Source organism: Mytilus trossulus, chromosome 12, assembly GCF_036588685.1.
Source record: "Mytilus trossulus isolate FHL-02 chromosome 12, PNRI_Mtr1.1.1.hap1, whole genome shotgun sequence".
Lineage (NCBI taxonomy): Eukaryota > Metazoa > Mollusca > Bivalvia > Mytilida > Mytilidae > Mytilus > Mytilus trossulus.
Window position 1 is genome coordinate 48,185,946 of NC_086384.1, and position 27,552 is coordinate 48,213,497.

Genomic DNA, 27,552 nt, shown 5'->3' on the forward strand with positions numbered 1-27,552 from the left:
TCCTTCTGTGTTTTCAACTCCAGGTTCATCTAGTGGTGAGACATATTGCGGGGCACCTCAATATTCTAGCCGACACTCTATCCAGATCTCTTGCTCCAGTAAACACGGAGTGGGAACTACTTCAAGTAGTTTTCAAAGCTGTGACTCTTCATTGGGGGTCACCTCAGATAGATCTGTTTGCGACCAGTCTCAATCACAAACTTCTAACATTTGTGTCTCCGGTTCCAGATCCAAAATCTTTTGCAGTAGACGCAATGAGCCTATCTTGGAAAGGAATGTTCGGGTACGCCTTCCCTCCTTTCAGGTTTCTCTCCCCAGTACTTCAGAAAATAGCAGGGGAAAATTGCAAGATCATAGTTATTGCTCCAGCATGGCCAAAACAGTCTTGGTTTCCAGACCTTCTGCGCCTATCATGTGCTTGTCCTCTAGTTCTACCTCTGAGACCAGACCTTCTGTCTCAAATCAAGGGCAAGGTTCTTTATCAAAATCCAGAAAAACTTCATCTACACGCCTGGCTTCTCTCAGGGTTAGCCTCAGAAAGAGAGGTTTTTCTGAAGGAGCAACCAAGCATCTCACAAAGTCTGTCAGAGACTCCACTAGCATTGTCTATGATGCAAAATGGTCAATCTTCTCAGATTGGTGTAGTGAGCGGGAAATTGATCCTTTCCAAGTCACTGTACAACAATTAGCAGACTTTCTAGTTTTTCTTTTTGAATCCAAAGGATTATGTCCCTCTACTATTAAGGGATATAGATCAGCTATCTCAAGAACTATTCATATTTCTGGTGGCCCAGATTTTGGAATCAATGAACATATTTCTCTTTTGGTTCGTAGTTTTAGTCTTGAAAGACCAAGACAAAAAACTTTAGTTCCTAAGTGGGACCTTGGACTAGTTTTATCCTTTTTAAAACTTCCTCCTTTTGAACCAGCAGAAACAATAGATTTAAGGTTTCTTTCCTATAAATGCTGTTTTCTTTTAGCTTTGGCTTCTGGACGGAGAAGGAGTGAAATCCATGCCTTCTCTATTTCTGATGCTTGCCTTAGATTTAACAGGGATAAATCTTCTGTTACTCTTTTAACGGATCCTGCTTTTTTGGCAAAGAATCAGATTCCAGATAAGGGTGCAGAACCAGTTGTGATTCCTGCACTCCCTAGCGATTCTATTTCTGTACTTTTATGTCCAGTAAGAATCCTTTCTATTTATCTGGAAAGAACGTGTAGTTTACGTTCTGTTTCTAACTCAAGACTCTTTATTCCTATTAAAAAAGGAATCTCAGATCTTTCTGTTAAAACTATTTCTACTTGGATATGCAAATGCATATCTTTAGCTTATGGTTCTTCTAAGGCAGAACTTTTAAATAGTTTTAATGTTAAAGCTCATGATGTTAGGGGTATCTCTACATCCTGGGCTCTGTTTAACAGTGCATCTTTGGAAGAGGTACTGTCTGCAGGTTTCTGGAGAAATGAGAACTCTTTTATATCTCACTACCTCCAATCTATGGCTACTTTTGCCGAGAGTTTATACTCTCTTGGACCTATAGTTTCAGCACAAAGATTGAACTTTCCTCCTGTTTCTTCTGTTACAGGGGATTCAGCTTTACGTTAGATTCTGTTACTCAGAATTTATGATGGTAACGTATTTATAGCTATAAAATATTCAAATTTTAAAGTAAATTTGGATTTTATTAGATAAATACTTACCATCATAAATTATAGGTCCCACCCACCTCCCCTTCATCCCCTTTCCTTATGTTTTCTGTCTTGAGGAAATTGAATGGAAGAATATGGGCAAACAGGGGTATATGTCCGGACCAGTGAGAATACGTTTATTTTTAGTTGGGATTTTCCATCTGACCTATGACGCAATTGGGGTTACACTCAGAATTTATGATGGTAAGTATTTATCTAATAAAATCCAAATTTACTTTAAAATTTGAATATTTTGACTTTTACCGTTCAGGAGTTATGGTTCTTGAAAGATCGTTAAATGGTGTTTCCATTCATGTTGTTGCAATTACTCACGAACCATTCAATTTAAGCTTTTCAAATTTTAATATGTTGATACTGATGACAAAATAGAGGTCAAATTTGATATTGACTATTTTCACTTTCACCAATCATCAGTAATGGTTCTTGTGATATTGCCAGGACACAAATAAATGTTAATAAATCCGGTTTGCTGTCGTTGTGACAGCCTCTTGTATAATATTAAGACTTTGTGGTATTTGACAATCACTGCTTTTGCTCATGACTTTATTAATTTCTTTGATTTCAGTGCATAGATAAAGCCAGAGATATTTTAGATACAGAATTAACAGCTATGGTCGGAGAAAGTTATAACAGAGCATATGGAGTAAGATTTCATAGGTTAAAAAAGTTCATGCTTAACCAGATTTTTTCCAGATTTAGGGATCAATTCATAAATTATTTTAAGAAATCACTTTTTAAAAGTTTTGAGATCAATGGTTCACAGGCTGAACAGCCTCTTTCAGGTACATGTAAATACATTTCTGATAATGGACACTAAGAAGTGGAAAATATTAGACATCTATGAAAAACTTATTATCTTTAATCCAGGAATTCATCCATCTCTGGATAATGGAAATTGAAATAATGAATTCATGAAAGAAAGAAGGAAAAAATGAGAAAACTAATGAGAAAATAGATTTTGCCTTTCAATTGTTTTGAAAATTTGAGTGACACTGATGAGTATATATGAATTGACTGACGTATTTGCAGGCTATGGTTAATGTGCAGATGTTATCTGAATTAGAAGAGGTCATCCAGTACAAGTTAATGCCAGACAGACGGGAAGCTATAAAAAACATGTGGTGGGACAGACTACAGGTAACTAGTTATATCAGTTTAGTAATTAATATAAAATCTGTTCAGAGGTCATAGAATGTTTCAGTGATCACATTATCAATGGTTATGGAGCCCTTTATAAAGAATTGATGCAAAATAGAAACATATTATGATAGTTACCTAGCACAAACAGTCATAGTTTCAGGACATGATTTTGTCTATTACTTAATGACACATCTTAGCAATAACTCTTTTTATGTTTTTCAGTCTGTGCATTGTTCGTTCATCCAAATGTCTATTCGTCCGTTCGTCCTTCTGTCCATCTGTCCCGCTTCACATTAAAGTTTTGATGAAGCTGAAGTCCAATCATCTTGAAACTAAATACATGTTTTTGACCCCAATGATGTTCCATTGATCATAGAAAATGATAGTAGGAGTGGGGCACCCTAGTACTAAACAGACATATTCTTGTTAAAACTAACGTTATTGTTTTCATATTTACAGGGATGTCAGAGACTTGTGGAAGACTGGCAGAAAATCATTCAAGTTAGATCATTAGTGGTGGCGCCACTAGAGGACAAGAAAACATGGCTAAAATACAGCAGTTTGTGCAGAAAGAGTGGACGTCTTGTGAGTTCTTGTTTCGTGATTAGGTTGGAAGGATCTGTTAACCTACGAATTGTACAAACCTAGTATAAAATAATGTTATAATGTCAATAAAGCACAAAATGTGGCAGGACAGATGAAATTTTCCATTACTATATTCTTTAATGGCAGATGACTATCAGTTGTCAAAGATCTGTAATGATAAATGAAAAACATTTTCTGTCAACTATTTATATTTTATTTACCTGAATAACAAATAATATGCAGGTCAACAATTCATTAAAATGAATAACAGGAATTATGAGAAAAATATGGCATAGCACAATATACCACATCTTCAACCAAGATTTCTACCTTAAAAAAACACATACAAAACAAAGATGACCAACAACTAACAACACACCTTATTGCTATTTGTCCGCCATTACTGGATATCACACAGGTTCCCGTATAATTTTGACGTCATAATACAAAATATCTGACGCCACAATGGAAAAGGGATTGTTGTATGCGTCTAAAGTTCAAGCGGCCGGGTCAGTCGGAATTAGCTATAGGGGGTATACAAAGTCCAAATAGCCTGACATGGTGCATTTTATTATGGGTACATTAAATGTTTGTGCAACACAGTCTTTTCCATGGAATGATAAATAAAAGATAATTAGAAATTAACTCGTAGAGAAAATGAAATATAAAAGGAAACCATTATATTTGTACATGTATGTTATTTCCACACATTTTACAGGCTTTGTCCCACAAGACACTAGTGATGTTATTAGGAACTGACCCAACAAAAAATACAGATCAACCCATACCAACAGTTAGTCCTGAAGTCACTTTCACTTACATGAAACATATGTGGAGAAATAATCAAAAGGTAGGCACAATAAACTCATCATAGAAAGCTTCTGGCTTTTGTCAAATAAAGTTCTCAGTGCTTTACAAACTGATGTTATACATTTTTAGCTCACCTGGCCCGAAGGGCCAAGTGCGCTTTTCACATCACTTGGCGTCCATCTTCGTCTGTCGTCTGTCGTCGTCTGTTGTCGTCGTCTGTCGTCGTAAACTATTTCAAGAATCTTCTCCTCTGAAACTACTGGGCCAAATACTTCCAAACTTTAACTGAATGTTCCTTAGGGTATCTAGTTTATAAATTGTATCCGAAGTTTTGATCTATCAACAAACATGGTCGCCATTGCTAAAAAAAGAACATAGGGGGTCAAATGCAGTTTTTGGCTTATAACTCAAAAACCAAAGCATTTAGAGCAAATCTGACATGGGGTAATATTGTTTATCAGGTCAAGATCTATCTACCCTGAAATTTCCAGATGAAACAGACAACCTGTTGTTGGGTTGCTGCCCCTGAATTGACTATTTGAAGGAAATTTTGCTGTTTTTGGTTATTATCTTGAATATTATTATAGATAGAGATAAACTGTAAACTGCAATAATGTTCAGCAAAGTAAGATCTACAAATAGTCTATTTGACCAAAATTGTCAATTGACCCCTTAAGGAGTTATTGCCCTTTAAAGACTTATTTCACAATTTGTTCATCATGTTGACTTACTTTAAAAAATCTTCTCCTTTGAAACTGCTGTATCAATTTCAGCCAAACTTAGGCTAAATGAGTTTCAGAGTATCTAGTATAAATTTTATATTTTATTTCCTTGTATGTCAAGAAACATAGCTCCTATGGCTGAAATAGAACATAGGAGAAAATGATTTTTATTTTGCTTTTGAAGAAAATAGGACGATCCAAAAAACATTTAAATAAATTGAAAAGCCTAAATAATCATTGATGAGAGATTTAACCAAAAGAATTAAGGTGAGCGATTCAGGCTCTTGAGAGCCTCTTGTTTTTCCTTAAATTTATATTCTTTTGAGGAATACTTTTGTGTGAAATTTTTTACAATTTTAATATGAGTGTACTGATATAACATGTATAATAAGTTTTCAAAACGACTTATGAAAGTGTGTAGACTTCTTATGGCCCCGCAAAGAAGTTCTAAAAACTTTCAGATATTGGGCTGATTTTTGGCATGTGAGTTAACCAAGATGAGTTACAGATCAAGTATAAGTTTTGTTCTGCTCTCCAAATTTTGGCGAAATTATAGGCTATGTAATTTTGATAAATTTTTGAAAATCACAGTTATACAGACTTTTTTTCTATACACCTCCAGATTTTGGTCTGATTTTTAATATGTGAGACTTCCATTATGTTTGTGTCCACATGTGTTATTGAAATTGCAGATTAGCTAACTTCTTAAAAGCTTTATATTTTAGAAGGTAGAAGACCTGGATGCTTCATACTTTGTATTAAAACTTTCCGTCAGTCACATGTCCAATGTCCTTGACCTCATTTTCATGGTTCAGTGACTACTTGAAAAAAAGTTAAGATTTTTTATAATGTTAAATTCTCTTTTATTATAAGTAATTGGATAACTATATTTGGTATGTGCGTACCTTGCAAGGTCCTTATGCCTGTCAGACAGTTTTCACTAGACCTCGACCTCATTTTATGGATCAATGAACAAGGTTTAGTTCTGGTGGTCAAGTCCATATCTCAGTTACTATAAGCAATAGGTCTAGTATTAGGTGTATGGAAGGACTGTAAGGTGTACATGTCCAACTGGCAGGTTTCATCTGACCTTGACCTCATTTTCATGGTTCAGTGGTTATAGTTAAGTTTTTGTGTTTTGGTCTGTTTTTCTTATACTATATGCGATAGGTCTACTACATTTGGTGTATGGAATGATTGTAAGGTGTACATGTCTAGCTGACAGGTGTCATCTGACCTTTACCTCATTTTCATGGTTCAGTGGTCAAAGTTAAGTTTTTGAGTTTTGGTCTATTTTTCTAATACTTTATGCATTAGGTCAACTATATTTGGTGTATGGAAATATTTTATGATCTATATGTCTATTACGCAGGTTTTATTTGACCTTGACCTTGTTATTTTCACAGTCCATTGCTAAGTGTTAAGTGTTTGTGTTTGTGTTTTTTTCTGTTTTTCTTAATTTATAAGCAATAAGTCAACTGTATTTGTTGTATTGAAGAATTGTTAGCTGTACATGACTGCCTGGCATGGTTCATCTGACCTTGACCTCATTTTCATGGTTCATTGATCAATGTTTCGTTTTCTTGGTTAATGTTGAGTTTATGTGACAGTTGTAATAAAGCTTTATATTTAGGTCTATCAACATAATATCAATGAATAGTAAAGAAGGCGAGACATTTCAGCTTGTGCACTCTTGTATAATAAATGAGGATTTGATTACGGGCAGATTCAGCCTTTTTTGATAGGGGGGTTCTAACTATAAGTCCCCATTCAAATGTATTGATCGTCAAAAAAATGAACGCCCGAAACACCACCCACTTACCCCTTGATGATTTGGATTTAAAAACAACAAATTACACAAAATTGTTACATCACAAATAATAATGAAAGGACATAAATATAACATGATTATTTATTACTTTTTAGAACGAAGCCTACAATAAGCTACAGCATTTTGTTGAACATTCATTACAAACCAAGGCTTTACAGTTGATATCACCAGAAGACTCACAACAAAGACAGGAACTTAATAAACTCTTGGCAAGGTAAAAGAATTCTTATATAGGAGGGTGGTAATAGGGGAACATTCATTACAAACCAAGGCTTTACAGTTGATATCACCAGAAGACTCACAACAAAGACAGGAACTTAATAAACTCTTGGCAAGGTAAAAGAATTCTTATATAGGAGGGTGGTAATAAGGGGAACATTCATTACAAACCAAAGCTTTACAGTTGATATCACCAGAAGACTCACAACAAAGACAGGAACTTAATAAACTCTTGGCAAGGTAAAAGTATTCTTATATAGGAGGGTGGTAATAGGGGAACATTCATTACAAACCAAAGCTTTACAGTTGATATCACCAGAAGACTCACAACAACGACAGGAACTCAATAAACTCTTGGCAAGGTAAAAGAATTCTTATATAGGAGGGTGGTAATAGGGGAACATTCATTACAAACCAAGGCTTTACAGTTGATATCACCAGAAGACTCACAACAACGACAGGAACTCAATAAACTCTTGGCAAGGTAAAAGTATTCTTATATAGGAGGGTGGTAATAGGGGAACATTCATTACAAACCAAGGCTTTACAGTTGATATCACCAGAAGACTCACAACAAAGACAGGAACTTAATAAACTCTTGGTAAGGTAAAAGTATTCTTATATAGGAGGGTGGTAATAGGGGAACATTCATTACAAACCAAAGCTTTACAGTTGATATCACCAGAAGACTCACAACAAAGACAGGAACTTAATAAACTCTTGGCAAAGTAAAAGTATTCTTATATAGGAGGGTGGTAATAAGGGGAACATTCATTACAAACCAAAGCTTTACAGTTGATATCACCAGAAGACTCACAACAAAGACAGGAACTTAATAAACTCTTGGCAAGGTAAAAGAATTCTTATATAGGAGGGTGGTAATAAGGGGAACATTCATTACAAACCAAAGCTTTAAAGTTGATATCACCAGAAGACTCACAACAAAGACAGGAACTTAATAAACTCTTGGCAAGGTAAAAGTATTCTTATATAGGAGGGTGGTAATAGGGGAACATTCATTACAAACCAAAGCTTTACAGTTGATATCACCAGAAGACTCACAACAAAGACAGGAACTTAATTAACTCTTGGCAAGGTAAAAGAATTCTTATATAGGAGGGTGGTAATAGGGGAACATTCATTACAAACCAAGGCTTTACAGTTGATATCACCAGAAGACTCACAACAAAGACAGGAACTTAATTAACTCTTGGCAAGGTAAAAGAATTCTTATATAGGAGGGTGGTAATAAGGGAACATTCATTACAAACCAAAGCTTTACAGTTGATATCACCAGAAGACTCACAACAAAGACAGGAACTTAATAAACTCTTGGCAAAGTAAAAGAATTCTTATATAGGAGGGTGGTAATAGGAGAACATTCATTACAAACCAAAGCTTTAAAGTTGATATCACCAGAAGACTCACAACAAAGACAGGAACTTAATAAACTCTTGGCAAAGTTAAAGAATTCTTATATAGGAGGGTGGTAATAAGGGAACATTCATTACAAACCAAAGCTTTACAGTTGATATCACCAGAAGACTCACAACAAAGACAGGAACTTAATAAACTCTTGGCAAGGTAAAAGAATTCTTATATAGGAGGGTGGTAATAGGGGAACATTCATTACAAACCAAGGCTTTACAGTTGATATCACCAGAAGACTCACAACAAAGACAGGAACTTAATAAACTCTTGGCAAGGTAAAAGAATTCTCATATACAGTGTTTCCATTAAGAACCGGCTGCTGGTCATTTTGACATGTTCAATTGAATTTCCGGCCGGTTCAGTTGTCCTTAAAAAAAAAAAAAGTCCTTTTTTTTTTTTTATGAGATCTTTTTATATTAAAATCATGACAACGTAGTTTTTATATTGTGTTTATATTTTAAACCGACATGCGTTTGCAATGACGATTTTCATTGGCTGCTATTTCAGACTTCCTGTTTGACACACGTGTTTATCGTTGTTATGATTGAATGAATGTAATGTACACGGATTCCACTATACCCTCGCAGCTCTCGAGGGATCTACGTATATACATACATAATGAAGATAACACTACATGATTTTTTCACTTCAATAACTACCACGTCAAAGGAGGGGGGATAGGACCTTTATTGGGACTCCGGGATCAGGTGTTTATAAGTCCCTTCGGGATCCCGGAATCCTTTTTCTTAGATTTCGGGAGGTCGGGATTTACTTTATTTAAATTTGGGACCTTGGGATCGGTTTTTTAAGTCCAGGATTTCGGAATCAGGAACCCTCCTATCCCACCTCTCAAAGAGTAGAAAAGGTTTGGATTACTATAGCTATGTATTTTGACAAGATTTGGAACAGTTTGAATGACTTTATAGTTTTACTGTTTAATTGATCTACACTGAGCCCCGTCGATCTGCCGGCAACTACAGAGCATCTGAAAAGGGGGCAGGGTACATCGATGAAAAGTTGCATTGGCAGAACTTCTTGTCCCGTTCCAAATCATAGATATATTTCTGGTGATAATACTTTCAGTTGTGAGGTATGTAACCCTTTTAAAAGCTATCAACTGAAATTTAGAAGAAGTGAAAGCTCATGTTTTCTTATAAATGAGCCTGGCCAGCACTTCTTCTTTTTCTTTCTTTACACATCTTTTCATACCACTGGGATAATGGGAAGGGGGATATTTAAAACTGCTGCGTGCAGGGGAAGTGCTAAATTTTTTAGGGGTCCCCAAAGGTAGGACAAGAATCTGGTTTTAAATGTAAATAGCACCTTAATTTTTTTATTGTCCCATGTCCCTATCTAAATAAAATCAACCTTTTGTCAGGTTCAGAGTTTTTGCTATTACATGTAACCTTTTATCAACAATATATAGCAAGAAATAAATTATGATGCTCAATGTAGTATTTTTTATTCTAAGGATGAATTAGATTTTGAGGACGATTGTTGCCGGTGAACTCTATACATAAGTGTTATTGAATTGTATCCATCAATCATTATAATAATTAATCTCTTATTAAAGTGATAAAAATGAAAATATTTGATTTCAATATTATACTTTCCGACTTGGTGATGTTAGATAATAATTCAATTTTTTGACTTAGAAAAACTTTAGGTTGCCTACATTAACAGTGGTACTGTAAAAGTGACATTTTTAGAACAATAATAATTGTATGTCATAGCCAGAATTCAGGATTTTGTGTTTTTTTTTTTTTTTAATCTTTGAGGGTGGGGGGAGTGGTAAAAATGACATTTTCAGAACTATAGTTTTATGCCAGGAATGCAGGTTTTTAAGCCTTTTTGTTTAAATCTTGGTGTGTGTGTGGGGGGGGGGGGGGGGGGCTAGTGGTAAAAGTGACATTTTCAGAACTATAATTTAATGCCCAGAATGAGCCAGAATGCAGGATTTTGCGTCTAATTTTTAAAAAATCATGGGGGGGGGGCATGACTCGTTAGGTTTGGGCCTGCTTAAATCTCTAATTGGCCCCTTCAAACAAAATGAAGTGAAACCCCTGCATATAGGAGGGTGGTAATAGGGGAACATTCATTACAAACCAAGGCTTTACAGTTGATATCACCAGAAGACTCACAACAACGACAGGAACTCAATAAACTCTTGGCAAGGTAAAAGAATTCTTATATAGGAGGGTGGTAATAGGGGAACATTCATTACAAACCAAAGCTTTACAGTTGATATCACCAGAAGACTCACAACAAAGACAGGAACTTAATAAACTCTTGGCAAGGTAAAAGTATTCTTATATAGGAGGGTGGTAATAGGGGAACATTCATTACAAACCAAAGCTTTACAGTTGATATCACCAGAAGACTCACAACAAAGACAGGAACTTAATAAACTCTTGGCAAGGTAAAAGTATTCTTATATAGGAGGGTGGTAATAGGGGAACATTCATTACAAACCAAAGCTTTACAGTTGATATCACCAGAAGACTCACAACAAAGACAGGAACTTAATAAATTCTTGGCAAGGTAAAAGTATTCTTATATAGGAGGGTGGTAATAGGGGAACATTCATTACAAACCAAGGCTTTACAGTTGATATCACCAGAAGACTCACAACAAAGACAGGAACTTAATAAACTCTTGGTAAGGTAAAAGAATTCTTATATAGGAGGGTGGTAATAAGGGAACATTCATTACAAACCAAAGCTTTACAGTTGATATCACCAGAAGACTCACAACAAAGACAGGAACTTAATAAACTCTTGGCAAGGTAAAAGTATTCTTATATAGGAGGGTGGTACATTTTTTGTAATAGGGGAACATTCATTACAAACCAAGGCTTTACAGTTGATATCACCAGAAGACTCACAACAAAGACAGGAACTTAATTAACTCTTGGCAAGGTAAAAAAATTCTCATATAGGAGGGTGGTAATAGGGGAACATTCATTACAAACCAAAGCTTTACAGTTGATATCACCAGAAGACTCACAACAAAGACAGGAACTTAATTAACTCTTGGCAAGGTAAAAAAATTCTCATATAGGAGGGTGGTAATAGGGGAACATTCATTTCAAACCAAAGCTTTACAGTTGATATCACCAGAAGACTCACAACAAAGACAGGAACTTAATAAACTCTTGGCAAAGTAAAAGAATTCTTATATAGGAGGGTGGTAATAGGGGAACATTCATTTCAAACCAAAGCTTTACATTTGATATCACCAGAAGACTCACAACAAAGACAGGAACTTAATAAACTCTTGGCAAGGTAAAAGAATTCTTATATAGGAGGGTGGTAATAAGGGAATATTCATTACAAATCAAAGCTTTACAGTTGATATCACCAGAAGACTCACAACAAAGACAGGAACTTAATAAACTCTTGGCAAGGTAAAAGAATTCTTATATAGGAGGGTGGTAATAGGGGAACATTCATTTCAAACCAAAGCTTTACAGTTGATATCACCAGAAGACTCACAACAAAGACAGGAACTTAATAAACTCTTGGCAAGGTAAAAGAATTATTATATAGGAGGGTGGTAATAAGGGGAACATTCATTACAAACCAAGGCTTTACAGTTGATATCACCAGAAGACTCACAACAAAGACAGGAACTTAATAAACTCTTGGCAAGGTAAAAGAATTCTTATATAGGAGGGTGGTAATAAGGGTACCTTCATGTGGAATAATGGTACAAATTCTTGCCAAATGACCGTAACTTTAATTTTTGGTGCATGGAGATAAAATGAACACTTTCTTTAAGAGGATAAAAAATCAACTTATTTTGACAAATTACATAAATTTTCCTCCAAAATGAAGGCAATGAAAGTTATTTAAAAAAAAAAAAGAAAAGAAAATTATTTGAGACCTCTGACCTATCACAGTAAGGATTTTGACAAATTATGATAAAATTTTATGCAAATAGTCGTTAACAGTTGCTGAAAATGACTGTTTGACGCCTGACGGCAAAGGACATTACTTCCTGTATATACAATTCAGTGCTCATCTTACAAATATTTATATACTCCAGCTCTAAATAAAGGGGATATCAGTCTGTCCCATAAATTTCCATAGCATTTTTTACAGGAACTACAAATCAGAGTTAGAAAACTTTGTATCAAAATTTCCGTGCTTTTCCCTATGACACCTTTTCAGATTCATCACATGTTTAAAACTTCTTGTTCACCAAATAATTATATATTCTTACACATAATGAATATGCATGAAACTTTCATCCTATTTTTCTTTGAAGCTACAAATCAGATCTTCCTGAAATTTGTAATCCGACTTCATATGAAGATACTATATAGTGTGATGCATTTTCTTATTCCTCACTTATCAACTTCCTGTTTACCGATTTCTGTAAAACAACTTATTTTCGCAGATACTTTATTTTGCATTTTGCCAATTCTTGATTTTTTTAGGGATTATTTATTTTCCCGATTTTAAATTGTTTCATGTAGTTAAAAAAAAGAAAGATTCATTTTACATATTCAGTTATTTTTCTACTTGCAATAGTCAAGGAAATAAACTGCTTGAGAAAATAAGTTGGTTTATGGTAGTTACATTATCTAACACATTATGATTATCTATGAAATATTTCATGACGTTTTTCTAAACCACAAAACATCATAAAATTTGATATCAATATTCATGTAAGCATGCTATGATGTATGATGAGTTTTCACATCTATTGCTCTTTAACTGAGTATTTCGGTTTACTCAGGGTTTAAGCTAGGATTTTGAGGGCTTTAGTCACTTTTGCGCGCCATGAAAATCAACCTTTTTTTTGTGTAACAGCAAGGGACCAAGGATGTATGTAACTAGCTTCATCTTTGACTTTGTGAGATTTTAAAGGACTTGTAGGCATGGCTGGCAGTCAGTATTGTATGATGTGACTGTATTGGCTCTTATTATGAAAGATTCTGACATGGGATGTGGAAACTTAGTTCACAATTTCTCTTCAGTTTGTCCCAGAGGACATTCCTGAACAACACAAGTTGGATTCATTTTTTTTAAACAAGGAATCACAGTAGAAATTAACTTTCATTGATTTTATCACTGCATAATCATTATCCTTATAAATCGTCTAAATCGATATCTGGAAATCATTTCTATTAAGTTGGAACTGTATAAAATCCTTATTGGAACTAGTATAACGACTGAAAGGAGGTTGTAAACAAATCAAGAATAGATCACGTTTACTACTTTCGGTTTTAAAATGAAACGAAAACGGGAAGTGACACTTGGATAGTAAATTCAAAATGAGACCAGATTCATCAGGAAATTATCATTTTTCGGTTTTAATTCCTTTAGTAAGAGATATACATTTTCTCTCTCGTTTTATTGCTTCTAAATGATTTCGTATTTTACGTTTTTTTTTATTATTATTATTATTATTATACAGTATTTATAATAGCGCATTATATAATATCAAAAATTACCCTAAGCGCTTTACAACATATTCATACAGATATACAAGTATTAACAATAAAATATGAAAGCCCAAAGGGTCTATAGATAGTTATAGGAATACTTTCATGCATGCGTAGCACAAAGTACAGGAAGCACCTGTTTAACTCGTGAAGACAATTTGAACGTTTAAAATAAAGTTCTATGTATAATATTTTTTAAATGAAAATTGTGAAAAGTTTTTGATGGCAATTTATATCAATTGTGACAAAAATGCGTTCAAATGACGAATCTACGACGGTACAAACGAAATTCACATTGTGATCGTTTGACTGAAAAATAATGAAATTCAAATGGGAACTGTCCAGGGGTAACAAATTATTCCGATCAAATGACGAAACTATACTCCCTGTTTGTTGAAATGCTAACTGACTGATTTTCCTCGGGAATATAATTATAATGGTCAATTATGAGATTTATTAATAATTAAAGGATTAGTGACCCATCAGATGGCAAAAAGCAGATTAGTTGTAATCACAACTTGTAACACCTGAAATGTTAATTACCTGGGGGTCATAAACTTGTCAAATCATAAAGACAGGTAGATTTATAGTATTTTAATGAGAAAATATTTTTACAGTTTCTAAATTTAAGTGACAAAATTGATTTGAAAAACTTTCGTCAATGTGAAAACCCTTTCGTAAATTACGAAAGTGACAAGCGCTAGCAAAATCACTGGTTTACTGAATAATTATTACTGGTGTTTCATTAGTGAGCAAAATCTCACAGTTCAACTTGTAGTTTTTCATGCAAGTAACATGTTTGTTGTAAAAACGGCAACAATATCCTATTGAGTACTGTATAGCGGGTTCAAAACTTTTATCAACACCTTTGCATGTACACTTAAATTGGCGGAATTATTTTGGCGATTTTGTTCAATCTGCGAATATAAGCAAAAATTTACACCCACCGAAAATAACCCGCTGTACGGTATTTTTCCAATATCAACATGCTTTTCAGAGAAAGATACACATTTTTTCAGAGAAAGATTCACATTTTTTTCAGAGAAATACATTACATTTTGCTGTATAATTCATACTTTTGTCAGTCAATTTGAATGCCAATTTAAAACATTGCACACCTTTAAGAGAAATAATATATTCTATTGTAGATGTTTCCTGAAACTTGGTGATTGGGCAGAAAGTTTAATGGGTATTAATGATAAATCTATTCCCACAGTACTGGACTGTTATTACAGGGCTACTGAACATGACAAGGACTGGTATAAGGTATTGAATTATTGATTCATATTCAGGTTCAACTTTTTATTAGATTGGTTAAGACATGTATTTATTATCTAAAATACAAATAGAGAATTTAAACCAAATGAAAAGAGGGTAAAATTAAGTATGGACATGGAGAATATGTCAAAGAGACAACAACCCTAACCGAAGAGTAGATTGATGCAAGGATGTAAAACTAACAACAATTACAGTTGGACAAAAAGGTAAGTTGGGGTGCTGGTGGCTGGGTCAAACAATCCCATTCTTAACCTAGTGAGTAAATATGAAAGTAAGGAAGGCAAAGTTTTTCAAGTTTCTAAATCCCTATACATCTGTTGTATATTTTGTCATTTGCACACTTATGAAAAATAAAATTTTAGTTTTTTAACTTATTTAAAGTCATATGAAACGAGTTAGTGGTGAAAAATAAAGTTTGTACAATTCTTGAACCAATGCATGTATACATCATAAACTTAGTTCTCTGTGCACGATTTAATCATTATTTTCGCAAACATATCATATAATCGTCAATTTTTTTCTCTCTGTTTGTTATGATTTAACAAATATGGCTGCTCATTTTTGAGTTTTGAGTTTAACCGATTGTCACCTTATAGTAAACACTACCTTTTTACGAGGAGGGTCACGCTCGGGTCACTATGCATACGGAAAATATGTCGGCGAATTGCTTCCTGGAAGCAAGCAATTAAAAATAAGTAAACTTCTTTTAAATGTGGACAAATTAAAGAATTTTCCTCAGAAAAAAGTATATGTACATAAGTTGTATAATGAAAACTATCCATTTAGTTATAAAAAACATATGCAATTTTTTTTTTTAATTTGAGGTTTCTTACTTATGACTTTAATATTTGAATTTTTTGATGAATTTTAACAGATTTCTTGATTTTACAGGCCTGGCATGCTTGGGCTTTAATGAATTATGAAGCAGTGTTGTTTTATAAACAAATGAACCAGACAGAAGAAGGTACACCTCAAACACCAGCAGACATTGGTGCTACCAGCAAACTTGAACTGTCGCCTAGACCAGAGTCTGTAAGTATTTAATGTCATAATTAGTAGACAATATATAAATTTCAAAGTTTAATGCTTGAAATAGGTAGATCCATCTTAAATTTGGTAATCAAAGAATAAACAATTGTCTTAAATTATAAATGCTAAACAAAATGATTTTTTAAAATTCATGTTTTAAAATACAATTTATATTTTGAGACAATGTACAGTTGTTCAATATTTTTATTTAAAACATGACATTTTTGCTTTTCAAAACTAATCTTCTGAATTATCTTATCATTTAAAATAGGTACCGGTATCTACTCTAAAATCATGAGTAGGCATGTTATTGCCCCAAACCACATTGTGATATTTTGCTGAAAATAAAAAATGACACATGATCACATTTATTCCAATGAAAGTTGAATTAAGGTCTGATGTCAATAAAGTATATGAAAAAAATTGTTGTGGTAAGAGCTTGTTATTCCTTTGATAAATATAGATTCTACCACTGCATCAAGTGTAATTAAGAGATAACTGTATTGTATTCGAAGCTTTAAGGACGTCCATCAGTAGTTTAACTGTCGCAAATTTAGTTTACCTGACGACGCGAAGCGGAGACAGGTAAACGGGTATTTGCGACAGTAAAACTACCAATGGACGTCCGAAAAGCTTCAAATACAGTACAGTTCTCTCTATTCTAATGCAAAACAAGTTTATAATTAAATTTCTATCATTATTTCAGTGTAAAATCTTCATAAAAGAAAATTCCGAGAAAAATGTTATCTTCTTTTGTCCCTATACTAGGTGACTTCATAGGTATGCTTCCGGCATCAAATATAAACACCGGGCGTTTTCTGGCTTCTGTGCCGCTTCAGAATGTAATAAAATTTGATAAAAAGAAGATTTTTAGGCGCAACAAGTGAGTTTTTTGTTTATTATTGTAGAAATAACATGTCAATATATTCTGAAATTCAAAATGTCAGATTCCTTAGTTACAGACAAGGAGATAGAGAACTTTACGCTTGCTTTCATCCAATCAGAACAATTGTTACAAAATAATTGCATTAGTATACGATATTTATCCACTCAAGACTGAAAATTTAACTGTTGCGAGTGGATAAATATCGTATTACACGAGATTTGGTGGTGGAATCTGTTTCTTTAATGATTTTCAAACAATATGCAGGCAAACTTATTCCTTCTTTGCGACTGATCTGCAAAAAGATGTGTTCTTTCTATGTGATGTCATCAGGCATGGTCACCATTTTTCATGCCGTCACAATAGGAAATTCACAGGAAAACAGGAAAATTCGACATCAAACGAACCACACGCTGATTAAATTTTTTTATGCAGTGGGTGCAGAAAGGGATAAATTGACGAAGAATTAGAGAAGAGATCATTTTACACATTTCTTTTTACAGAATACAGCAATGATGCATAAATATTGTGTACCATCAGTCCAAGGTTTCTTCAGATCTATAGCTTTATCACAACAAAATAGCTTACAGGATACACTTAGGTAAGTATACAATGTTATATTAAATGAAGATGTGGTATGATTGCCAATGAAACAACTCTCCACAAGAAATTAAATGACATAGAAATTCATGTCTGTAGAACCCTGTACGACCTTCAACAATGAACAAAGCCCATACTGTTTATAAAAGACCATGAAATGATAAATGTGAAACAATTCAAACGAGAAAGCTGACAGCCTAATTTATGTACATTAGGAAAAGGAAATGCCAAAAAAAAAATGTGTTTAACAGCAATAAACGACAACCACTGACTAACAAGCTCCTGAGACAGGCACATACAAATTGTGATGGGATTAAACTCATACCAGGTATACAGAAGAAATCTTAAAAAATCAGAATTTACAATTATTGTTTAATGACAATTATGAACAACTCATATAAAAAAGAAGATGTGGTATGATTGCTAATCAGACAACTCACCACAAAAGACCAAATGACACAGAAATTAACAGCTATTGGTCACCAAAAGAGTTTTCAACAATGAGCAAGCCCAGACTGCATAGTCAGCTATAAAAGGCCCTGAAATAGTCTAAATATTCTTGTTACAGTCATACTATGTGGTTAGGTTGGACCAGTTTTAAGGGATCACAAACCAGTGATATTGTTTGCCTTAAATTAACAGAGAATAAAGGTTTTTTCCCCTGGAAAAAAATCCCAATTTGAAGAAAAAAAATCCTAAACAGTGCAGTCTCAGTAGTAATTGTGCATGTATACAAACTGAAAAACACTCATTTATACATTTTACATGCCTAAAATGACTACATGTGCAGATTTGTAGGTCTATATGTGTATCATCACTGACAATAAGGGGTCTTATTTCAAAGCAGGGTTTGTGTCTTGAAAAGGGGTTAGCAAATTGAAGTTTCAGTCAAACTTATGGTTTATTAAAAATTTCCCAATTTGATAAAAATGATGCATATTTTCCCAATAAAAAAGGGTAGAGGTAGTTTTGAAAAAAGCCAACAATATCACTGCAAACTACCCCTTGATCTCTCTAGATAATATATATTAGTCATAAAACTTAAACAATGATGTTTCCATTTGACACTGTTTGATGTGTATTTTAGATTACTGACATTATGGTTTGACTATGGTCAGTGGATGGAGGTGTATGAAGCTCTGGTTGAAGGTCTGAAGACCATACAGATTGATAATTGGCTACAGGTAATATTAAAAGAAGACGGATTATAAATGATGTAATTCGTTATATTAAAGTATGCATAGATTTGATGATTTGTTATTTATTATAAAGGCATATCTTTAATCAGTTATATATTGAAAAGTGTTTTTTTCCCTTATATATTTCACTATTTAAGTTTTTTGTATTTAGCTACCTCTAGCATGATGAACACAATAAGAGTGTTATCACCTTTCTGTAGAGTTAGATTTAGAAGCAGAATGACTGAAAATACTTTTGATTTAACAAGTTGATTTTTTAAATAAATTATCAATATTATTTTTAATTAAGTACCAAACTTTCAGGGATTCTCATGTTAGGGCTATTCCAGAAAAAAATCTAGGGGGAGGGTTGGGGGTTGGAAGGCAGTTTTTGTCAGCACCCGCCACCCAGACAATTGTAATTGAGAATCATAGTGCATTATAGTGTGAAAAGTTGCTCTGATACCCATCACCCATGTATTATTAATACAATGTGCCTTCCAACCCCCCCCCCCCCCCCCCCCCCCCCCCATTTTTTTTCTGGAATAGCCCAAAAACATCAAAAGAAAATTTCCCTCTTAAAGTCTTTGCTATGGCCCACCTACAATAGTAGAGGGGCATTATGTTTTTTTAAAGCAATTGCTTTCATGCCGTCGCGTATGGCCATCTTTGTGACCCAGATCAGAGACTCCGCCCAGATCAAGCCAGAGTATTTTGTTAAACAGGCTCCTGGTCTGTCATTCTTAAACACCTATGTATGTTTTCTAATGCAATACATAGCTTGAAACTTTTGAAAAACGTTAGTGGATTTAAGAAGTTTCAGCATACGTTCTTGTAGATGTATTTTTGTATTTAGGGGGACAACCGTTTGACTATCAAAAAACATAGACATCCGAGTGAAAAAAATGCATTTTTATACCTGCGATTCCGTTTTCCGTTCGTACGATGTTTCAACAAAATATGGAATCATTTCAGTTGTTGATTTAGTATTGAAAATTTGACTGAATTATCTTTTATAATATACGGTTTTATATGTTTAATTGGTGTTTTTTTAAGAAAGAGGTCAGGTGCTCTTGTTCATTCATAAAATTGTCGTTCATTCATAAATTTATCGTAAAATCAAAATCACTACACAGGTTATCAGGTTATACGTAGTGTCAAATGATTACCTGTAATCTAAAAATAGACAAAGTTAACTGACCTATTTTGTTGATTTGTTTGCGCAAATAATTTGGAGGAACGAAACCCTTGTTAAAAACACATAACAATAAGTTTGTTTTCCTTTTTTGTCATAACTCCGTAAGATTTATCGATCACCTTACTAATGAAATGGACCCGTCCAAACGTGATAGATGCCAAGTCCAGATGAAGAGATATTTACAATTTGGAATTTTCTAGTTTCATAGATTAAAAAAAGTACATCCTTTTTGGATATCATATTCAAAACTGGGTATGCATGACAAATGATGAAACCATTATCCTCGTCTTTCCAATGGACGAGTCTACTACGTTTGTTGACCCTCGACGGTCCACCGTGTTTGCAATTTTATTTCACATGTTTTCGAAATACTGAAGATCATTTTCACAATGTTTCCTGAAAATTGGAAATATATCAAAGCAACTTAGAGCTGTGTTTTCTTGTTCGTATAATGACGATTTAATGTCATGTTTGTCTGTGATGCCGATGGCCCCTCTTTTCGGGATTGCATGAGAATTATAGTTATCTCGTACCGCATGAGGATGACACATATCAACTGAGCAATAATGTTTGGGACTTAGTTTTTAAGAAATGATGACAAAGTCACATTATGAAAATATTTTTAGTCAGCTGAAATATATATTTATTTTTTACATGTTTATGTCTTGTAAAATATTTTGTTTCTTTCCCGTTTTTCAACATTTGCGTCTGGAAAGTTGAAATGTTTTAACTGAAGTGTTAAATTTAAATTAATTATGAAAATTAAATCAATAAAGGAAATTATTGCCCAGTTACAAACACTACTAGGGGATAATCCATAATAATTTCTCTTGGAGTTATATGTTTCAGCACATGTATATTTGACCCCAACTTTAGCCTGGTAAACGTGTTGTCTCCTTGCGAAATATAAAACATTCTGCTAAAGTCTTTAATTGATATAAAGTTAAAACCTTCTTAATTCTCACTAGACAACACTCCTGTCATGTTTAATTCTTAAATATATGTGGATGAAAAAAAAGTCCCCAAAACATAAACATGGCAGCAATTGCTTTTACAGCCTTTCAGGCTTTGATTCTAATTTTAATGCCAAATTAGAGTTTTGACCCCTATTTCACAGCCCACTGAACATAGAAAATAATAGTGCTAGTGGGGCATCCATGTATTATCAACACATTCTTGTTATTAATCCATTTAAAATTTATGTTTGTTTGAATTTATTAAAAAGGTTATCCCCCAGTTGATAGCCAGAATAGATACTCCAAGGAACCTTGTAGGAAGGTTAATATCACAGCTGCTGATAGATGTTGGCAAGGCTCATCCACAGGTAATATAGAAGTAACAAAACATAGAACTAATCTTTAAACAAATGAGGCCGTTAGTCTTCTTGTTTGAATTGTTTTACATTGTCATATCAGGGCCTTTAATAGCTGACTATGCAGTATGGGCTTTGCTCATTGTTGAAGGCCGGACGGTGACCTATAGTTGTTAGTGTCTCTTGTGGATAGTTGTCTCATTGGCAATCAAACCACATCTTCTTTTTTTATATGTAATTTATTTTACATAAATGGCATGTTTTAACATGTTTAGGAGTTATGCTAGGTAGGAAGGGACTTTCAAAATATCCCTACAAACAAGAACTTTTTTTTTGATATTTTTGCATAATGGTATTACATTTTGTAGACGCATACTGAATAAAGACCATACATGTGATGGACTGTGAAACTCAGATCAGGAGATTTGGAAATTTTGGTCAGGAGATTAGGACTCAGATCAGGAGGTTTCTTATCGACATAAATTTTGTCGTAAATGTAACCATATGAAGTAGAAATTGTGTTTTTTCTACAAATTGTTATATGTTTAAAGTACCCTTATTGCCTTTCTATTTGAATAAAATAAAATATTAAGAAGAATCTGTTTCCTGTTTAGTTTTGTTTTGTTTTTGATAAATGATTGTTCACTGCTTGCAAATAAATCATTATATTTACTCTATCTTATCTGTATAGATTTTTATTCATGTCTCCATCTCCTTATCATTTGTAAATGTATAGACAAATAAGAAAGAAATAAGCTCTACATGTTTGTTTTCAACATCATAAATTAATTAAAAAAATAACATACACTAACAGTAGTACTGCATGGCTTTTAAGCATTATGAAAGTCATATGTGTAGAAAGCTTAAAAGACTTAAACATTGTAAAATGTTTTGCTATTTCTTGCTGACACACTAAAAACTTATAAATTCTAACATCTACAATTCTCAAACCCAAGGTTTTATAATCCTAATTAAACTAACTAAAACTTTTATTATACTTTTTTTTATCTTTATTAGACTAAATGTACATATTGTGTACTCCGGTCACTTCCATTAAAAACAGATTTAAAATATAAACTTCAATTTAATCCTTGAAAGGAGGTCTAGATTGCTAAAATAATTTATAAATTTATATTTTTTTATTTGTCCCAAAACATTTAAATTCAAAAAATCAACATCTTTTTATGATTATTTGATTAAAATATAAATCATTTATAGTCTTTTTACAATTTACATTTTTAAAAGCAAAATAACTGAAAACAGGATAAAACAAAGGGAAGTAACAAAAATGTATTTCAATATTCCCAATACACATCGTTTTTATAACACAACGGCAGTTAGCCAGAGGTAAACATCGTTGATAACCAGTATGTTTGACACCCCAGCTGTCAAGTGAAGCCAACTAATTATACATCTTCTTTGATGTACAGGTAAAATTTAACACAGGTGTCAATTACACCCGTACAGTAGTAAGAAATGATCAAATATGGCGTCTGAAAATTTTCATTCAAGAAATATTTCATACACGGGAGTTTTTTCTCCTAAACGGGAGGACGGGAGGAGACCCCTGAAAACGGGAGTTTTGTACTCCCGTCGGGAGGTTCACATGTATGAAAGACCCATGACCCACATTCAATAATCAAACATCCCTTTCTACCCTGAAAAATATATTTTAATGGAATAGCCCTTAGAAATATTGAGCACATACATGTACCGAATAGATATTTACTCAAAAAGTATTTTTCTACAGTTTAACTACAAATTTATGTGTTCATCAATATGCATACCTGCCAACTGTAACTATTTGTGGGGAATTTCACCCATGGATGCACCCAAATAGAAATTTTGAAAGAGTTATATTGTCCACAATTTTAAACAAAATTTTTTTTCAATGGCTATAGGCTTTTTAAAGTATGAAGAAGCCAAAAAACAATATTAAAATATATTTGGAGCCCCCCTTGTAGGTTTTGTAGTACTATAAGAGCCATCTTGCACGTAAAACCCCCATGGGCATTTTAAAAAGTTGGCAGGTATGAATATGGAAAAACTGATATTTTGGTTTTGAGCAGAATTTGTTTAAACCTCAAAGTAAAGTATCCACATAAATACAATTTTCATAAATCCATTAGAAATTAAGGTGGTACCCAACACCTTGACTAAAATTAATTTGGCTCGTTTAACTTTCATTGAATTTAGCCAAAGAATTTACTTTGACTCTTTGACAAAAATATAAAACTTTCAAAAAATTAGAACCAACCATTTTATCAGAAAAATTACACTGGTTATATAGCAGATTGACAAACACTAATTTTGATAGTTGAGAAGCTTTAATAAATATTCCCTTTACAACACAACGTAATTAAAACGTTCAGCTGATTTTACAAAGTTATCTCCTTGTAGTGTTAGGTACCACCTTAAAACCTGAATAAAAATGGAAACAGAATATATTTTTTAAAGCACATGTCTAAGTTGAAAACAATGTTCAAACCTACGATTGCATTGGTTAAAAACTGCTATTTTTATACGTGTACATGCAAAACACTTTTTATTGTTATAGAAGTTTAAATACGTCACAAACAATTTGTTTCAAAGGCCAAAAAAAGTGAAAAAGTATACAGTATTTTAACAAATGGCAATTGACCAGCTGGTCGAACAAGGGATGTTTTGAAACACTGATAACTGCAAGGGCCATTGTTAAATAATTGGATCACCAGATGTAACAAAATGGATCTTAATTATATATTATATATATTTGCAAAAACATAAATTGTTTATCTGCAAATGTAAGACACATGCAATGATAGCCGCTGGTGTTGATGAAGTAATGAGATTATATAAAGAAAACCGTTGTCTAAGTGAAAGTTTTACAAACAACAAGATAAAACTAAGGATTCATATTCAATCTTTCACAACTATTTATTGTAGGCCTTGATCTACCCATTGACAGTGGCATCTAAATCTAACGTAACAGCCCGACAAGTGTCAGCTAATAAAGTATTGAAGAGTATGAGAGAGCACAGTAATACACTGGTACAACAGGCTATGTTGGTTAGTATTAATAATTTAATTTTGGATGTAACGCGTCTTCTGATTGACTGACGTCGTTTTGTTGATCATTTCATAGACATAATTTGTCATGTGACCATGACGTCACTACGTTTTTTCATGATTTACGCCCGTTTAATATGGAATTTAGAATTAAATTATAAGAAATAACATTGATATTTTGTAAGTCTGTTCGAAATAACATAAAAAATGTGGTGCACACTGTTAGATAACCCGCTACGTGTGTTATTCAGTGTGCAACACATTTTTATGTTATTTCTTCATAGATAGAAAAAATATTACAGTCATTCCTTAAATATTAACGGTACACACCTACAAACAATATTTGAGTAGAGGGTAGGTTGGAATCAATTTGCCTGTCTCTCAAACAATTTTCTATAAATCCACCCTCATGTCCTTTTTCTTTTTCATGGACAAAAAATATAAATGATGCTTGACTCAAAGAGACAACAACCTGCCCAAAGAGCAGAAAACAGCCGAAGGCCACCAATGGGTAGAATAATGTATGTACACAAATGTATACAATACACTCCTGATTTACACAAGGATAATATTCTAGTAGCTCTAGCTCTTATGATATCTAGGGAATGGTCTTAGTTATGGATGAGGTCAGAAAAAAATAGACCATCAGCATTTAATGTATTTTTAGAAAACAAAGTTTTTTGCACCATAATGGTTGATTGATTTACTGTGGATTCATTCTTTGGATACCAATTTTCGTGGATTTTGTAAGGACAGGTGAATCACAATTTTAGATTTTCAACTAATAACAAAATTACTGAAGGCTGGTAAGCAGACTTTGGTAAAAACCACAAAATTGAATATCCACAAGCATGTAAGTTTTCCTTAATCCACAAAAATTGATACCCACAAAAATAAATGAATCCACAGTAGATCCTCTATGATGTTGTTTGCAATATTTTATCAGACTTTAGAAAAAGAGAAGATATATCATGAACTGATGACACATTATATTATTATTCAATGGGTACTCATTTTCATTGATTTCTTTGGTATAGAAAAGCCACAAATTTAATGCTCAGCAAGTTTACATTGTCTTTAGGCTTGTATACAAACTTTTGGAAAACACCAAATATACACAAATATATCATTTTCCTGAACTCTCTAAAATTGGTACCCTCACCATTGATGAAAGCTTTGGTCACATTTTTGTAAAACCGTTTTCAGAGAAGTTTGTACCAATTTTGTTATTAATGAAAGCATTTTTGCTATTTTAGGTGAGTGAGGAGTTGATTCGAGTAGCTATTCTATGGCATGAGCTTTGGCACGAGGGGCTAGAGGAAGCTTCCAGACTTTATTTTGGGGAGAGAGATGTAAAGGGAATGTTTAACACATTAGAACCTCTACATGCTATGATGGAGAGAGGGCCACAAACATTGAAGGAAACTTCATTTAACCAGGTTTGTAGAACTTTTATTTCAGGTTTAGTTATACATTTGTGTACAAATATGTTGATTGTGGGATATTTGTAAGTAAATTTCAGTCAAATGAAATCCAGAGGTCATGGCTTTTATTTATCAATCCTTACTCAGTAATTACAGTACAACATTTTTGTTTGAAACACATTGAAAAGATACTACTATTTCCTACTATTACTCAGTACTATTATAGACACAAATATAAGAATAAGAATACAGAAATAACGTCTATATCATGTAAATATGACAATGTTTGTAAGGTAAAAAAAAAAACAATTGGTAGGAAAAATATTAGTTAAACTACTGCAAATTCAGAATTATTGTGATTTAAAGAAAAGCTGCATACAGATATATGTGTATTAGATATCAATCTATGATTTCTTAGAATGTGATATTCACATAGTAACATTTTTCATAGTAATAAATACCTCATTATATTTTTCAAATTTACAATATCCAAGGGGGTGAATTGAATTAAATTGACTATTATTACACTTTTACAATATTTTTTTTCAGGCTTATGGTAGAGATTTGATGGAGGCTCAGGACTGGTGTAAAAAATACCAGAGATCAGGAAATGTCAAAGATCTAACACAAGCTTGGGACTTGTATTATCATGTGTTTAGAAGGATATCTAAACAGTTACCTCAGGTTAGAATTGTACTTTTGATGGGACTTGTATTATCAAGTATTCAAAAGGATATCTAAACAGGGGGGGGGGGGGGGGGGGGGATAAAAACATGAAATCCTGAGGTCCAGAATTTAAATGAATTAAATCCTGACATCCCGAAATCAGAAATAAAGAATTCCCCTATCCCGATAGGATCAATCCCTAACTTAAAAACACCCAATCCCGGAGTCCGGGTAAAGGTCCTATCCTCCCTCCTCCTTTATAAATGGAAAAATTGCTGATTTTTTGTTCTCCGTTAGGCTAATTTAGTGTGTCAAACAAATGATATTAAAGTTGTACATAATGCTTATCTCCATAGAAATCTGATCATGTATCACTTTGTTATATATACCTTCATCACTTTATATGCAAGAGGGAGCATCGTTTGTGTCCCATTGACACAGTCCCCATTTTTATGCCCCACCTACGATAGTAGAGGGGCATTATGTTTTCTGGTCTGTTGCTCCTTTCGTCCGTTCGTTGTCCCCAGGTTAAAGTTTTTGATCAAGGTAGTTTTTGATGAAGCTGAAGTCCAATCAACTAGAAACTTAGTACACTTGTTGCTTATGATATCATCTTTCTAATTTTAAAGCCAAATTAGACTTTTGACCCCAATTATATGGTCAACTGAACATAGAAAATGAAAATGGGAGTTTCAGGTTAAAGTTTTTGGTCAAGGTAGTTTTTGATGAAGCTGAAGTCCAATCAACTTGAAACTTAGTACACTTGCTGCTTATGATATGATCTTTCTAATTTTAAAGCCAAATTAGACTTTTGACCCAATTTCACGGTTCATGGAACATGGAAAATAATAGTGCCAGTGGGGCATCCGTGTACTTTGGACACATTCTTGTTTTTAATCTCATCTTATGCCACAAACTCTGATTTTTTGTTTTTATACATGTATATATAAGGGGGAAAACACATTGTGTTTACTGGAGCTGATGTAATCAGACTCATCTTGAATCTTTCTTTGTTAATGGTTATAAATTAAGATAT

At 33.4% G+C, this 27,552-nt stretch overlaps 1 protein-coding gene across 2 annotated transcripts in view; it reads left to right on the top strand.

Annotated features, from left to right (window-relative positions):
• Positions 1–27,552, top strand: part of LOC134692730 (serine/threonine-protein kinase mTOR-like) — a 95,799-nt gene that overhangs the window by 57,033 nt on the left and 11,214 nt on the right. For both annotated transcript variants that reach the window (XM_063553235.1, XM_063553236.1), the window contains 13 exons: positions 2,276–2,353; positions 2,740–2,847; positions 3,310–3,435; positions 4,154–4,285; positions 6,894–7,012; positions 15,049–15,166; positions 16,070–16,210; positions 17,594–17,691; positions 18,778–18,874; positions 21,292–21,390; positions 24,304–24,426; positions 25,683–25,865; positions 26,400–26,534. In XM_063553235.1, the coding sequence (XP_063409305.1) occupies positions 2,276–2,353; positions 2,740–2,847; positions 3,310–3,435; positions 4,154–4,285; positions 6,894–7,012; positions 15,049–15,166; positions 16,070–16,210; positions 17,594–17,691; positions 18,778–18,874; positions 21,292–21,390; positions 24,304–24,426; positions 25,683–25,865; positions 26,400–26,534 (1,557 nt within the window). The remainder of the gene's footprint in view (positions 1–2,275; positions 2,354–2,739; positions 2,848–3,309; positions 3,436–4,153; positions 4,286–6,893; positions 7,013–15,048; positions 15,167–16,069; positions 16,211–17,593; positions 17,692–18,777; positions 18,875–21,291; positions 21,391–24,303; positions 24,427–25,682; positions 25,866–26,399; positions 26,535–27,552) is intronic.